This window comes from Vidua chalybeata, chromosome Z, assembly GCF_026979565.1.
Source record: "Vidua chalybeata isolate OUT-0048 chromosome Z, bVidCha1 merged haplotype, whole genome shotgun sequence".
Lineage (NCBI taxonomy): Eukaryota > Metazoa > Chordata > Aves > Passeriformes > Viduidae > Vidua > Vidua chalybeata.
Genome location: NC_071570.1, coordinates 62235605 through 62251296, shown reverse-complemented (window position 1 = coordinate 62251296; position 15692 = coordinate 62235605). Strand labels below are relative to the sequence as shown.

Genomic DNA, 15692 nt, shown 5'->3' with positions numbered 1-15692 from the left:
ATTCCCTTCTATTTGCTTCAATAGGTCCAAATTCTTACACTGGGGGCCCTCAGAGGCCAATGCAGCACTCTAGGTGTGGGTTCACCAGAGCAGAGTAGAGGAGCAGAATCGCCTCCCTTGACCTGCTGGCCACAGTGCTCTTGATGCAGCCCGGGACTGCAGGGGCATGTCCAACCTTCCTTCCATCAGTATGCACAAATCCTTCTTGTAAGGCCTTCTTGTAAGGCCTGCTCTGAGTTCTCTCATCCCCCTGACTGCATTGGTTCTAGGGGTTGCCACAACCCAGGGGCAGGACCTTGCACTTGGTCTTGTTGAACCAGATATGTTTTCCAGAATCCCATTTCTTGAGCTTGTCCAAGTCTTTCTGGATGGCATTTTGTCCTTCAGACAGATTGGATTTATGTCATCAAAATCTGAGTGCAAACAATGAAACAGAAAAGAAATACACAGTCAATAGACTTTAATTATTATATGGAACTCCACAGATATAATTAGGATTACTTAATCTCATTTTGCTCTACCTTTCAAAGAAGTTTGAGTTTCTAGCCAAATGAAGGTCATTCGTGTGGGATAAGTTACCCATAACTCCTTTACCTTCATATTTCCCTTAAAGCAGATGTAAAAAGATCCTAAATTTTTTTTTTTCATAGGAATTTGGAAAAGTATAAAACTAAAGTGGACCTCAAAAATATGAAGAAACTTTGGAGTTGATACTCTGACAGGTAACAGAAATAGATGAGAGCATACATTGACAGATCGGAGCAGTTAGGAGTGAAAGATTAAATGAGATGTGAGAAATCAAAATACTCAGAGATCTTTGGGAACAAATATAATATTATTAATTTAATTAACAATGAAAATGGCACTTATGTAGAAAATTTATTGCTAAAGAGAGGGGATAGACAGGTTGAATGTTGAATTTAGCTGTTCCATTATTTCTTCCTTTTTCTACTTAATTAATCCCAATGTCAAAGGAGTGCAGTTTTTGTCCATACATTTTACTGGAGTTTTATCAAACTTATGGGCCTTCTGTAAATTAATCTGTGATGTTGTATCATAATTCAGTGGACAATGCTTTAAAAAAAAAATTCCAAACCTATCCCTGTATTTTCTTTTTCATATTTTCTGGTGGTTGTGATTAAAGATTTTAAATCAACACCAGTTGCCACACCACAGCGTCTGAAATACTATTGTCATTTTCTCCTATAAGTTAGATACATCAGGATAAGTATTTCAATGTCAAAGCCAGTATTTCTTTTTCCTCCATGAGTACTGTTAAAAGACTTCAAATATTTATAGATTTTTTTATTAAATCTCATTGTCAGCACTTATCAATATTCAGAACTTAAATCTCTCCCAGCAAATCAGTTCCCCCAGTATTTTAACGTATTTTTTTTTTTCTAAATTCTATTCTATGGTCACATTTCAGAGGAAATAAAAATGAGGATTTAACAGACTGATGCATGTCATGAAAATGAAGCAATTTGAGAGATACAGCAATAGTAAGTTACCAGGATTGAATGATCTCCCTCCAGAATTCTGAAGATAGAAATTTATTAATTATAGTATGTATAGATGGAATATACTTTTAAAGACAGTAATAATAATATATAACCACCCCCATTACAGACTGAAAGGTAGTAATACTGCTAATTTCAGAGTTCTGAGTTTAAGAAATGGTGTGAAAATTCAGAAGCATTCTGGTGCTGGGAAAGCTGTTGAATTGTCCTAAAGATGATAAAAATGCAGGACTTGAAGGAGTATAACCTGAAAGGACTACAACTATGTATCTTCCGGAAAGAGGAGCTGAATTAGAGCAAAACAGGTAAAATTAACAAAGGAATAAAAACTTTGCAAAATCTTGTGGTAAAGGTAATTTAAATAAACTGTTTAAGGAAATAAATTTCTGTGTAGGAAGGAATAAACTCCTACTTTGGAGTAAACCAGGTATTTATTATTTTTAGTGCATCAGTTCTTTTCTCCCTCCCCCCCCCACCCTCCCCAGAATGAAGGTAAATTAAAATTGTACTAATACATAGTTAGGATGGATAATTACTCCTGCTGTATTTCTCTGGTTGTGTCAACACATGTTGACTGGGATGGAGAAAGTAAGAACTAGCTAATGTCAGTAAGGTGATTTGAGTGACTCTAAAACTGATATGGCCAGTGGTAGGATTCTGGGATAACTGACATATCTGCTGAACTCCAACTCTTCCTGCCAACTGTTGCAGGGTCTGACACTACACAGCAACCTGTCTGTCTGTCCATGCCCAAGCTGTGGCTGTGTTTACTCCTGAAACAAAGCTCGATTCTCCAGATTTGTTCTCTAGGAGCATACTACAGAGACTGCAAGGATGTTGTAGTGCCAGTGGAGACTCATGCAAGATCTGCTTGTCAGGAGCAGTGAGGCCACTTACGTTCCCATATTTAAATGAATAGCAATATCACAACCTGACAATAAATAAGTTTTTTTCTGCTCTAGACCTGTCAATTATATAGAAATCAATGTCATATTGTCACCCTAACCACAGCTTGTTGCTTGCAGGAGCACATCCAGGTTTGTTCATCTGACTTTGGGAAGGACACTTGGTGTCACTTGGGTAACACACTTTCAACACAGGTTTTACTTAGTGTGTCAGATTGCAAAGCAAGTAGTTAGACCTCAGCCTGAGACTGACTCACCCTGAATTCACCCCAAGTCTGTAAAAAAGAATATTAATTGAGTGCATTTAGGCATACAACAAATGGCATATCTTCTGCCCTATTCACACCCACAGACCAAAAATAGAAGGCCACATTGTTGAACAGAAATAAGATTGATTCCTTGATCTGACTTGAAATCAAAATGGAATCCAGCCCTATTCAGTCAAATATTTTTGCTGTATTTTTAAAGAGTGTTGGATCAGTGCATTGCTGTTATTCACTGTAACAACTCATATAAACAAATAAATACATGACTTTTTAAGCCAAATGCTCTTCTCCAGCTTTGAAATGAAACTACTGTGAGAAGTTTGGCTATCTAAAAGTAATCACATGTAATACTTCATGTTGTACACTAACTTTTCTGTCTGAAGAGGTTAGGAAGGATATATTTTCCCATGTAACCTCACTTGTATTTTTTCATGAGCTAATATGTTTTTGAGGTACTTACTCATTAATGCTGGAGACACAATGTACAACTGTCTAATTCTTTGTGCCGGTAGTGTTACTACTTCTGTTGGGAGAAAACATTTAACATCCTGGAAAAAATGGAACAGTTGTTCCCTTTGCTTCTCATGGGTTCAGCTAAATCATTCCTTTGTGGTCATCCAAATTTTGGTCTACTTTCTTATTCTTTCAGTCAATCAAATGTAATTTTTAATGTGTCCAGTAATCCCTATGCCTAGGCTTTACCTATTAAAGCACAAGTAAGCACAAAAGTGATGCAGGGCACTGGTGAATGGTGACTTTCTCTCATACATATGTAAAAAGCTTGTCAAATACACCTCTACCTAATGAGAAAGCACAAGTGTTCTGACAAGCAACAGCAACAAATTAAAAAAATAGTCACTATCCTGTCAAATAATGTTTGTATATCAAGGATCTGGAATACAAAACACATTTGTCAACAATCACATTTTGAGTAGAATTCACTTGAATGTAACACCTTCTCTCTCTAAGGTTTTGAATGAGGCATATTAAAGAAGATCATACAACTTAGTTATCTCAGGAACAAAGGTTCTTTTTTGAAAGCTGTCAGCTTGCTGACAGATATGATGAACATTTACTTCAGTCATGTAAAACATTTAATCAAACTTGTTCCTATAGCTTCAGTCCACGGAGGGTTACTGTTTTCTTTAGAAAAATGTACATAATTGAGGAACGATGAATACATGTATAACTTGAATGCAAATAATTATCTATGACGTTCATTTATTTGTAATGAATACATACTAGTCCATAACAGGCTTAAGGGAAATGTGAGCAGTATATGAAAATCTGTTTAATACAAGGCTATTTGCCAAAGGTCCATGCACCATTCATTAAACTTTAAGAAACTTTTGAAAATATAGGTTGCATTTGCAAACTTCCATGTATAGAGAGCTGGCAAGCTGCCTGGTTTCTACTTAAAGTATTGTCATCCTTGGAAAAATAAATTTCTCCAAATAGACAAAAGTCAGTGTTTTCATGTTTTACTGCAATCAAACTGATAAGGCTGACAATTTAATGGCTCAACACCTAAAATACCTGTGGATAATTAGTTACTTCAGTTATCAGAACTACAAATTCCTCTGTTTTCAAACGTTGTATACATATGACAGAGATATTTAAAAGTTTTACTAGATGCCTCCCCATCCTTAATCTTTAGTGATTTCTCTTATGCTGTGAAATTATTTTTTTCCCAAATGCATAACTTTATAATTAATGGGGAAAAAAAAATCCAATCCTGCACTGTAATCAGATTTTTAAACCTTTGTGTTAATGTCCTGTTTTATTTAATTTGATGTATATTTCATAGCCTGCTTCCCTGTTAAATGTATGTGGAAACATGCTGGCATTCCAGCTGAAGAGATCTTTATGAGTGAGAAAATGCTCAAGGCTTTTTCTAAGTAGGTGCTGAACATATGTTTCTCTTCTTTGACTCCAGAAGATGCTAACAGCTCTCCCAGCAGAACGGTATCACAAGGTTAAAGGCTAGCAGAGCTGTGCACCTTCAGGATCTGACTGTCAGCAAAGGAGATGAGTAGTTTCTCAAAACTAATAAGGAAAATGGCAGCAATGATGAGAAGCAGAAGGACCTGACAACAAAAGAAAAAAAAAAAAAGGAACTAGCAAAAAATGAATTCTGGGTAGTACAACACCTGGCAGAGCTGATTTTAATATCTGGCAGGTTGAGTTCACTAATCTTTGTTATTCGTATTGATGTGAAACTTCATAGAGTTTTAGAGATTATCTATTAAGACATGCAGGAGTGTTGCTACAAAATGCGAACAAGTTTGTTAGCACCTGCCATTCATTCTCCATGATAAAAATTGATATGATCTTTTTAAAATGCCTAACAGATAATTACTTTCAACACTCAATAAGAAAACTACCTCTTTAGAGTGTCCTTTATGTTTAAAAAGTAATTTAAAAATAGACTAAAACTCACCAGCAAGGCAAACCAACATTCTTCCCTCCTCTCTTTTAGTTCTTTGATTACTTGGAGCCTTGTAATCAAACTAAGCTTAGTTTCAGGACCCTTGGGGCAGTATCTCTTAGTTCTCTGTCAGGCTATGTTGGAAAACAATCAATCTTGTTCTTGCGCTGGCTTGGTAGAAGTGCCACAACACAAGGAGTGCACTGCTTTCCTCTTTCTGTGAAGCTTCGATGACAAAAGTTTTTATCAGAAGCTGACTGTATTTAGGATTATGAATATGCAATGACTCTCATTAGTATTGAAGCACAGGAACATGGTCTGACATCCCTTGCCACTTTTAGCTGCTGCAGATTTGTCTAATGAATTGTCTTGCTCTTTCACTCTCACAGTCTTTGCTGTTATGGCCCAGTTCGAGAATACTATTGATGACAAAAAATTAATTGCCAAAACCTACTCTTGATTTTGTTAAACAGTTTTGAGTCAGTGCTTAAATTGTCAAAACAGAAAACCATTAAACTCTACAGGAGACAAATCCATCGCAAGTGGAGAGGATATGCAGGTCTGCATGCATAGCCATGAACAAGCATAAAAGTATATGGCACAGGTATGCATACAGTCTTGTAACTGTACTTATACATAAAACCAGATGTGTATGTATCAATGATGTGTCTCAGAAACCTAATGTCCTGATAATTTCTTTTATTTTTCCAATGAAAACAAATGGAGATAATGGAAAGTTTTTCAAATGAGCTTGACTCATGAGCTTGACTCTGATGCATTGCTACTTGATCAACTGTTTTATTCTCTTCCCTATCCCATTGGAAATATGCCAAGTACTTTTCAGCTCATCTGCAATCTGTTTGAATAAGTTACTGATAAAGCAGTTCAAACAAGTGATTAAGATATATGGCTTGATTTGTTGTATTTGAGGAGGTGTGTAGGTTTTCAGAAACAAGCAAAAATGACCCTTTCTCCCCAACTGGTTAAATTAAGTATTTTTTTCCGTCTTCATCAGAAATTTCTTCTGACATAAAAGAAGCTTTAATGGCTCTCTGCAGATTGTGATGGGTAAAATTACTTGAAACAGCTAATGTATGTTGTGGTGTGATTTTGTAGAAAGTTATTTTATGAATGTTAGTTAGGTTAAAATGGTATGTTCCTTGTACTCCCCCATTTCTTTCCCTCACAATTGATTTGATCTAAGTTGTTTACCTCAAAAGTTCCTGCCACTTGGCTCCCCAGTTAACTGTCAATCTCCTCACTCCTCCCTGCTCTTTCCTTGTTTGGTTCTGTCACTCAGAGTTTATCAACACCCCCCAACCTGTCGATCCTGTAACCACCCCCAGTTTCTTCCAGAAGTTTCTGTGTCAATCACCCCAGCTTAGCTTGTCTTTTTGTTCCTTGGTTTTGTACCCACCCCTGTCATACTGTCATTGGTTATTATGATTTATGTAATCCCCTCATAGTTTGTCTGTATTGGACAAGACAAGTTTACACCCCTGTCCGCCCACTCCCTATTTAAGTTGCTGTAACCCTTGATTTTGCTGACACTTGTCCCTGCTCCCATCTGAAGAAGACCTCTTGTTCCTACCCCACCTGGGGGAATAAAGACTCTTTGGGCATGCAAACGACTGTCCGTTCCTTCATCTCTTCGTCTTCTCCCAGTGTGTTTCAACTACCTAAGCTGCGTTACCCACGCCACAGCGCTCAGCATTACGAGGATGGCTGGAGCCATTCCCCTGGAGTGCCCACTCTTGTGGTGGCCACCTGGTGTTATACGAGCAGTGCTAGCCAGTGCATTTCATCCGCTTGTGACTGTGGCAGGTAGCCGCTGCAGCTCCCCCGTGGGGCGCTGAGCCGCAGAGGGATGCTGCCGCAGCACCGCAGTGGATGCTGCTGCCTCTGTGTGGAAATGCCCCTCACTAACACTGTGCGGTGGAGCATCGGTTCCAAGGACAACAGTTTTGTGACAGCATTAGCACCCTCGTGTGAGCACACAGACTTTTGTCCTGTGGTGCTCCCGAGGGACGAAGATGCAACTCCTCGCCAGTTGTGGACATCAATGGGGACCCGTCTTCGGGAGTGAGGACCCTTGCTACAGCCTTGTTTCCTGAGTTCACCAGTTGGGTAAGTTCTCTGGCAGCAGGGGTGGACCTGGCTGGGGGGCTTCCCTCACTGGGTGTGGGTGGTCACGTTCCCAAGGGTAGGGGATGCGCAACGTGCAGCGCAAGTGATCCGCCACTGGCGATCCTTCAGCCCCTTTTCCTTTTGGTTGTCTATTGCCTGTAGCAAGTGGGTGAGACTGTGTGAGTGTATAGCATGGTGTCCGGCTGTCCACTCACCAGAGGGAACTTTACATCCAAGTTAAGGGAGTCCTGAGAGAGGGCTGCAAATTGCGGGAGGGGGGTGGAGTCATCCCTAACAGTTCAGTTAAAAAATTTGTCCGATAGTTGTTCTTTACCTTCCCAGGAGTCTTGGCAGTGGATGCTAGGAGGAAGAATTTTTGGAAGGTGGTTGGAGTGCAGTTGATGGAGGGGATCAAATGTGGGGATCCCTCTGTGAAAGATAGTTACATGAAGTTGTATTGTTTTGGGAGGTGGTCAAAGCAGAAGGTGCACAAGGTATTGATTGGGCAGCTGAAGAGCAGCCATCGGCCAAATCCCCAGTTCTTCCCAGACCCCTTTCCCCACCTAACTCTCCTTTACTATCTTCCCCTAGACCAGGTGGACAGGGGTGGGGGCAACCCACCAAATACAGGTGCAGGGCAGCTGCTGGGATGTGGACCATGTCCCTGGCTCCCCCAAGTCCCCTCGGTGCCCTCGCCCTGATGTTACTGGCCATACCGTCAGGGACCCTATCCTTAGCCCTCCTTCCAATCCCTTTCTCCCAGTTGATAATCCCTCTATTGTGCCCCAAGGAAGTTTTATTCCCCAAAAACCTTCTCCTGACTACCCTGGAGAAGCGCCACAAGATGGCCGCTGCCTCATGGCAGCTACATTGCCATCACAAAATGGCCATTGCTGTGTGGCAGGCGCTTCTCCTCCCCAGAATCCTTTTCTTTCCTTTCCCACGCTTTCCCTGGGCCCCACCTTTCCTTTCTCTGACCCCACCTCTTCCCTTGCTGATGCTAGTGCCGCCCCTTCTGAAAATGGCGTTGTCCCCCTTTCTTCTGCTCCTCCCCTTGAAGGTGTTTCTTCTGGTTCCTCTCATTTCCCCATGGCCCCACCATCGGCCCTGCCTCCTTGATCCACAGAAGTCCCTTTTGGCTCCGTCCCCCAGCCTCAAGGCCCAGACCGTCCCCTTCCTGTTTCCCACGCCCCACTTTCTGGTTCCCACAGTACCGTGGGATCTGAGGTGGGGTGAGGGGAGGGGGAACAGGAACGGGCTCGTTCAACGGATCAGCCATTTTTGGCTCCAGTCTCCTATAGCTCGGGAGGGGAAAACCCCAAGAGGGAACTCCTTTCATACAAGGCTATTAAAGAGCTCTGCAAGACCCAGAGAAATTTCGGCCCTAAAAATCTGTTTTTTAGGAGCATTTTATGAGCAACTTTTACATCAAAAACGTTGGTCCCTGCAGACCTTAAGCACCTGTTTAGTTGCTTGCTCCCGTCATCTGAGTACAAATTGTGGGAAAGAAAGTGGAGGAGATTGGCAGGGGGTCTCCTCCCGGGTATCTTGGAGGGAGAATATATCCTCGATCTTGCTGAATAGCCGATCGCCTTGAACCACCTTATTGGTGAGGGAGACTGGAGCCAAACACAGCTACAGGTTAGGGGGATCTCAAGAGCTGTGCTGGACATGACCAGGGATGCAGCGGAGCGCGTGTTCCTGGCCATGCCCACCAAGGAGCCAATGTTATCTTATGTGGCAATTAAACAATCTGTCTCTGAGCCATTTACAGACTTTGTGGACGGGGTGAGGGCAGCTGTGGAGAAGCGTGTGGAGGGACTGGAGCTCCAGGACCAGCTCGTTCTGGAGAGTGCTTCAATGAATGCCAATGAAGTCTGCAGACGAATCATCTTAGCTCTGCCAGTCTTGCCGCTGCCAACCCTAGACCAAATCATCGAGGCGTGCACGCAGAAAGCACTCCTCATGGTGGAAGAGACATCCAAAAAGCCCTGAGACAAAGTGATCACTCCAGCCACTGCACCTCCTAAGAACTCAGCACCAAGGCAATTTCCACCCAGGTGCCGGTACTTTTGCTGTCACCAGGAGGGCCACTTTTTGGCACAGTGTCCTTTCTTGGGGAATGCACCACCAGGGGTAGCAGGAGCGGGGAGGGGGGAGGAGAACCACACGTTCCAAAATAACTATATGGTGAGCGCAGACCTGCCTCGTGTGTAGATAAAAATGAGGCAGGTCGTGGCGCTGTGAGAAGAACCACAATTCACCACTTAGTGCCATCAGTGAGCGGTTGCCTCTCAACAAAAGACCTAACAGAACCTTACTGGCTATGACTTACCAATCCTGTCCATTTTCATTCTCAGGACTGGCACTTCTTTATTGCTGACTCAGTGCTTCTATTGCACATCCGCTGCTGTGAGACTCGTTAGAGAGAAGATTTCTTAAACTCTAGGTACCTTGTTGTTTGGGACACAAAGTGCACTTCACTTGAGATCCCTCCTGGGATTTCCACACTTGACCCGAGGGTCTTCTATCTCATGGCATGCTGTGTCCACCCCCCTCTCTTCCTACCGAGGGGCCAGATCGTTGCACAGGTGATTCCTATCCCTCGTGTCCTGTGCGATGATGTGGAACTCTCAGTTTTTTACACTGAAACTTTGGGAGAGGAAAAGTGCCTCATGTGGTGCGGCCTTAAGAATGAGGGGAATTCAATACAACTCCAGGGGATGATGGACACTGGAGCAGATGTGTCGGTCATTCCACCGCACAAATGGCTGTCACAATGGGAGTTGCAGAATGTTGGAACACCAGCTGTAGGTGTAGGCCTCAATTCGCAAAACAGTCAAAAAGCATAGTGCAAATTACAGGACCGAATGGACAACTGGCCTCAGTGCGTCCATTCGTTGTTAACCGTAAATTTACCTTGTGGGGGAGAGATGCCATGTTTCAGTTTGAGGGCCAAATTAGAGCTTCCGGCCCCTCAGGGTTTTTAGGTGTGGCCACTGAGGAGCACCCTACCCAGAAATTAAATTGGCTCACAGATTCACCAGTCTGGGTAGAGCAGTGGCCGCTGAGCAAGCAGAAATTGAGTGCGCTCACTCAGCTCGTGGAGGAGGAGTTAGCAAAAGGTCACATCGTAGAAACTAACAGCCCCTGGAATTCCCCGGTCTTTGTTATTAGAAAGCCAGGGAAAGATAGGTGGCACCTCCTCCACAACCTGAGAAAAATCAATCATGTCATTGAGGACATAGGGTCTCTCAACTGCGTATGCCGTCCCCTTCTATGCTGCCCCAAAATTTTAATTTGGCTGTCATTGATATAAAAGATGGCTTTTTCCAGATTCTGGATGCTGATGCACCATGCTTTGTGTTCTTGGTACCTTCCATCACCTGAGAGGCTCCCATGAGGCGCTACCACTGGCAGGTTCTCCCGCAAGGGATAAAAAACAGCCCTACTATCTGCCAGTGGTATGTTGCCAGACTTCTGTCTCCGGTGTGTGTCAAGTGGACATCCTGTATTTTCTATCATTACATGGATGATGTGTTAGTTTGTGCCCCTGACAACGACGTCCTACAAAAGGCCTTGGAGGACACTATCATGGCTTTGTCAGTGGCAGGATTCGAGTTACAGGAAGAAAAGGTACAGTGCCTGCCACCCTGGAAGTATCTGGGCCTAGAGACTAATAACAGAACTATCAAGCCCCAGCAGATACAGATTAATGACAACCCAATGACGCTGAATGACCTCCAACGTTTGTGTGGGTCCTCAAACTGGATCAAGCCCTGGCTGGGGCTCACCACGGGGGATCTGTCCCCCCTCTTCAGCCTACTGACAGAGGAGGAGGGGGATGATGGCCTAGATTCCCCAAGGGTCCTGACCCAGGAGGCCAGGACAGCACTTGAGAAGGTTCAAGCCACCACTATGAGCAGGCAGGCCCATCACTGTCAACAGGGTCTGCCTTACCGATTCATTGTATTGGGTAAGTTACCACACCTCTATGGGCTGATATTTCAGTGGGACAAAGGCCAACGGGACCCCCTCTTAATAACAGAGGGGGTATTTCTTGGCTACTGATTGTCCAAAAGTATCACCAGGCCACAGGAGCTGATGGCCCAGCTCATTATGTGGGCCAGGGCTTGCCTGCAAGTGTTAGCAGGGTGTGATTTCGCGTGTATCCACCTCCCCATCAAAACATCATCGGGGAAGATGATCAAGGAGACATTTGAACACCTTTTGAGACAGAATGAGAATTTGTAGTTTGCCCTTGATAGCTACTCCGGTCAAATTCGTATTGGGCACCCAGGCCATCATTTGTTTAATATGGAATTCGAAGTATTACCAAAAGAAGTACAAAGCAGAAAACTGCTCAAAGCCCTGACAGTGTTTACAGACGTTTCCGGGAGGTCTCACAAGTCAGTAATAACTTGGAGAGACCCCAAGACTCAGCTGTGGGAAACCGATGTTAAAATAGTGGAGGGTTCTCCACAAGTAGCTGAGTTGGACACAGTCGTCAGGGCATTTGAGAAATTTGACAAACCTTTTAATTTGGTCATGGATCCGGCCTATGTAGCAGAAGTAGCGTCAAGAGCAGAACATACAGTTTTGAAAGAAGTCTCAAACCTGGTCATCTTCAGCTTACTTGCGAAGTTAATACATCTCATTTCCCACCATGAGCAACCCTTTTATGTGATGCATGTGAGATCACACACCGATCTCTCCGGCTTTATTTCTGAGGGGAATCGCAGAGCAGATGCCTTGGCTGCCCCACTACAGCTGGCAGGCCGGCCTAACATCTTTGAGCAAGTCTGGTTGAGCCATCAGCAATTCCATCAGAAGGCCCTGGGACTGGTCTGCCAATTCCATCTGAGGTGTGACCAAGCCATGGCAATTGTGGCCACGTGCCCCAACTGTCAGGAGCCCGCTTTAACATCACTGGGTTCCGGTCTGAATCCCAGAGGACTCCGCAGTTGTGAAGTGTGGCAAACAGATATTACCCACATCTCTGAATTCGGAAAGCTCAAATATGTCCATGTATCAGTGGACACCTTCTTGGGTGCTGTCTTCACCTCAGCTTACACTGGCGAAAAGGCTGCAGATGTGAAAAAACACCTCATGCACGCGTTTGTGACCTTGGGGGTCCCAGCCACCATAAAAACTGATAATGGCCCAGTTTATACTTCCAGGGCATTAAGTGACTTCCTGCAGGAATGGGGAATCCACCACAAGACTGGGATTCCTCACTCCCCCATTGGCCAAGCCATGATAGAATGGACTTATCAAACGTTAAAACAAGTCCTCCAATGTCAGCGCAGGGATGTGTGAGTGCTGTCACCGCACGATAGGCTCTGCAAAGCCTTGTTTACTGTCAATTTTCTACACTGCTCTTTTGACAGGCCAGAACCACCAGTTCTGAGACACTTTAGGCAGCACCAACAACTTCGGCCAGAAGAGCAGCCACTGGTGCTAATAAGGGACCCAGACTCGGGGGAAATCCAGGGTCCATTTCATCTCTTGACCTGGGGGCATTGATATGCCTGTGTATCCATGCCACAGGGGTCAAGTGGGTCCCTTGAACGCAGGTGAAACCTTACACTCCAGGACAGGTGGTGAGTCAAACCGATAAGGTTCCTGTGGATTGCAACCAATGACCCTACTAACTGTGTGGTTGCATCCAATCGCAAGCGCCGTAGGGGAAGAAGGAGCCCCCTATCCCCTTCTACCTAAGATTGCTCCTGAGTTTTCCTAAAGCCAAGTGGCAAACCCTTTCTTTTATGTAAATCTTACGGTATTGTCTATTTTATTTGTTTATAGGCGTCCGCCGAGATGTTTTCCTCTGCCAGTAGAACCTCTGCTCATGGAGCCCTGGTTCAGCTTCTCCTCGTGATCATCTCAGTGTTACCGATGGACGTATGGGTTGTCCCACAGCCCCGCAAGAATGGCTGGGTCACCCTTGCCCAAACACTACAACAAGATCATTTGTGCCTGACTACCACCGCAGTGGAAAATCCGATGTCCATGTGCCTGGTAGGGATTCCGGGTAAATTATGTGAGTACCCCAACACCTTGGTCCACCTTCAGAATGAATTTAACAAAAACAATCCGTCCAACACATGGGCTGAAGTCTACAGGCTCTGGGGGGTCAAGCGAGTACGCCAAAACACCTGTGTACAACTCCCTGGTGCTGTGGCACAAGTGGGTCTATAATCTGCCCACTGCCAACACGGAGCCCCAGGAATTTGAACTACTGGGCTCTGCGAAGGCTGATTATTGTGTCCATTTTGATTTTATGCCTCATGCTCGGGCGGATTTGTATGACCATGTTACACAACACAAATTAGAATACAGGGTGGACCAATGGTGCTCATATATCACCAAGACAGGGGCTCCATTCACCAGTGACTCCTATCCCCGGAAATTTGACAAGAGCATGTTTTTAATCTGTGGGGATAGGGCTTACCCAGGAATCCCTTCTTGTCTTCTACGAGGCCCTTGTACCCTAGGGTGTCTGTCGCTTGCCTCTCCCAACATGACCCAAATTCTGACTCGAAAAACAGAAATTCCAATTTGACGAACCCAATCAAAAATTGCAAAAAGGAGTGCAACTCAATTGGATGAACATTGTAACAGTGAAATTTATCACCGGTCTAAGTCAAAAAGGGTAGCCATCTCTGTATTCCTGCCTTGGGTAGCGGTGGCCAAATCCCTAAGGGAATTAGGACAGCTTGAATGTTGGGTGACGAGGCAAGCCAATTTAACACTGACAGCCCTTTCCAGCCTCCTTGAAGACGAGGAAATCACCAGGAAAGCTATGTTGCAGAATTGCGTGGCCATCGATTTTCTGCTGCTGGCACATGGGCATGGATGCCAGGAATTCGAGGGGCTGTGTTGTTTTAATCTATCTTCCAAAAGCCAGAGTATCCACGCATCCATCCAGGAGATGAGAGGAATGAAAGGCTTCATGAAGCAAGAAACAGAGGACTGGTTCAAAAATATGTTTAAGAACTGGAACATCTTGGGCTGGATGCTTTCAGTGATGAAAGACATTGGGTTTTTTTATTGTAGTTGTTTTCCTTGCTTCATTGTCCTTTGGTATTTTAAAGCTACTTATTTCCACCACCATCTCCAAACCCGCTCCAGCTTCAGAGATAGTCGTCACCGCGGTTGCAACAGCAGAAGAAACCTGGTGGGAAGGCAACCGTGTGAATGGTGAAGAAGTTTGAAGACCACTACAGCTGCCTTCTTTTATTTAATAAAAAGGGGGGAGATGTTGTGGTGTGATTTTATAGAAAGTTATTTTATGAATGTTAGTTAGGTTAAAATGGTATGTTCCTTGTACTCCCCCATTTCTTTCCCTCACAATTGATTTGATCTAAGTTGTTTACCTCAAAAGTTCCTGCCACTTGGCTCCCCAGTTAACTGTCAATCTCCTCACTCCTCCCTGCTCTTTCCTTGTTTGGTTCTGTCACTCAGAGTTTATCAACACCCCCCAACCTGTCGATCCTGTAACCACCCCCAGTTTCTTCCAGAAGTTTCTGTGTCAATCAACCCAGCTTAGCTTGTCTTTTTGTTCCTTGGTTTTGTACCCACCCCTGTCATACTGTCATTGGTTATTATGATTTATGTAATCCCCTCATAGTTTGTCTGTATTGGACAAGACAAGTTTACACCCCTGTCCGCCCACTCCCTATTTAAGTTGCTGTAACCCTTGATTTTGCTGACACTTGTCCCTGCTCCCATCTGAAGAAGACCTCTTGTTCCTACCCCACCTGGGGGAATAAAGACTCTTTGGGCATGCAAACGACTGTCCGTTCCTTCATCTCTTCGTCTTCTCCCAGTGTGTTTCAACTACCTAAGCTGCGTTACCCACGCCACAGCGCTCAGCATTACGAGGATGGCTGGAGCCATTCCCCTGGAGTGCCCACTCTTGTGGTGGCCACCTGGTGTTATACGAGCAGTGCTAGCCAGTGCATTTCATCTGCTCGTGGCTGTGGCAGGTAGCCACCGCAAATGTAGTCAAAAAAGCTTAAGCAGCATTCTGAAACCTGTGTGTATACTGCAAATAAAAAAGGATATGAAGTTCTCCCAGTAAGATGTCAATCCTCTGGAGCTCTATATCCATTTAAGCAGTAATGGAAATGGTCCCAGTGTAAGGAAAGAGGATCTCTTTAATTTTAATGTGATTTTTTGGCACTGTTGCTCTAACACAAGCTTGGCTTACCTCTTAATCCAACCTCAGAACTGTCTTTTCTTATCAGCTGAATTAGAAAATAACAAACATCTACATCTTGTGAGTATCAAATACATGAGCAGTTTAAAATAAATGCAGTTCTGACAAAATTGGCTCAACTACCATACATCAAACACTTATTACCTCTCTTTGCCTTAGTGACTGCACATGACTAAGAAAGAGTGAGTGATAAAATCTGAAGAAAGATGAAACCAATCTGGA

General features: G+C 44.0%; 1 protein-coding gene across 1 annotated transcript; it reads left to right on the top strand.

The window, feature by feature from the left end:
- Window positions 1-7327: 7327 nt before the first annotated feature.
- LOC128782221 (uncharacterized) lies at window positions 7328-15205 on the top strand. Its single transcript, XM_053932459.1, has 2 exons — window positions 7328-9306; window positions 13055-15205. Exon 1 carries the CDS (start codon window positions 7896-7898, stop codon window positions 8841-8843), a length of 948 nt encoding a protein of 315 aa, XP_053788434.1. The 5' UTR covers window positions 7328-7895; the 3' UTR covers window positions 8844-9306; window positions 13055-15205.
- The last annotated feature ends 487 nt before the right edge of the window (window positions 15206-15692 follow it).

Bases quoted from the DNA above. Each gene is read 5' to 3' on its own strand.
- LOC128782221 (XM_053932459.1), top strand. From the start codon at position 7,896: ATGTGGACCATGTCCCTGGCTCCCCCAAGTCCCCTCGGTGCCCTCGCC.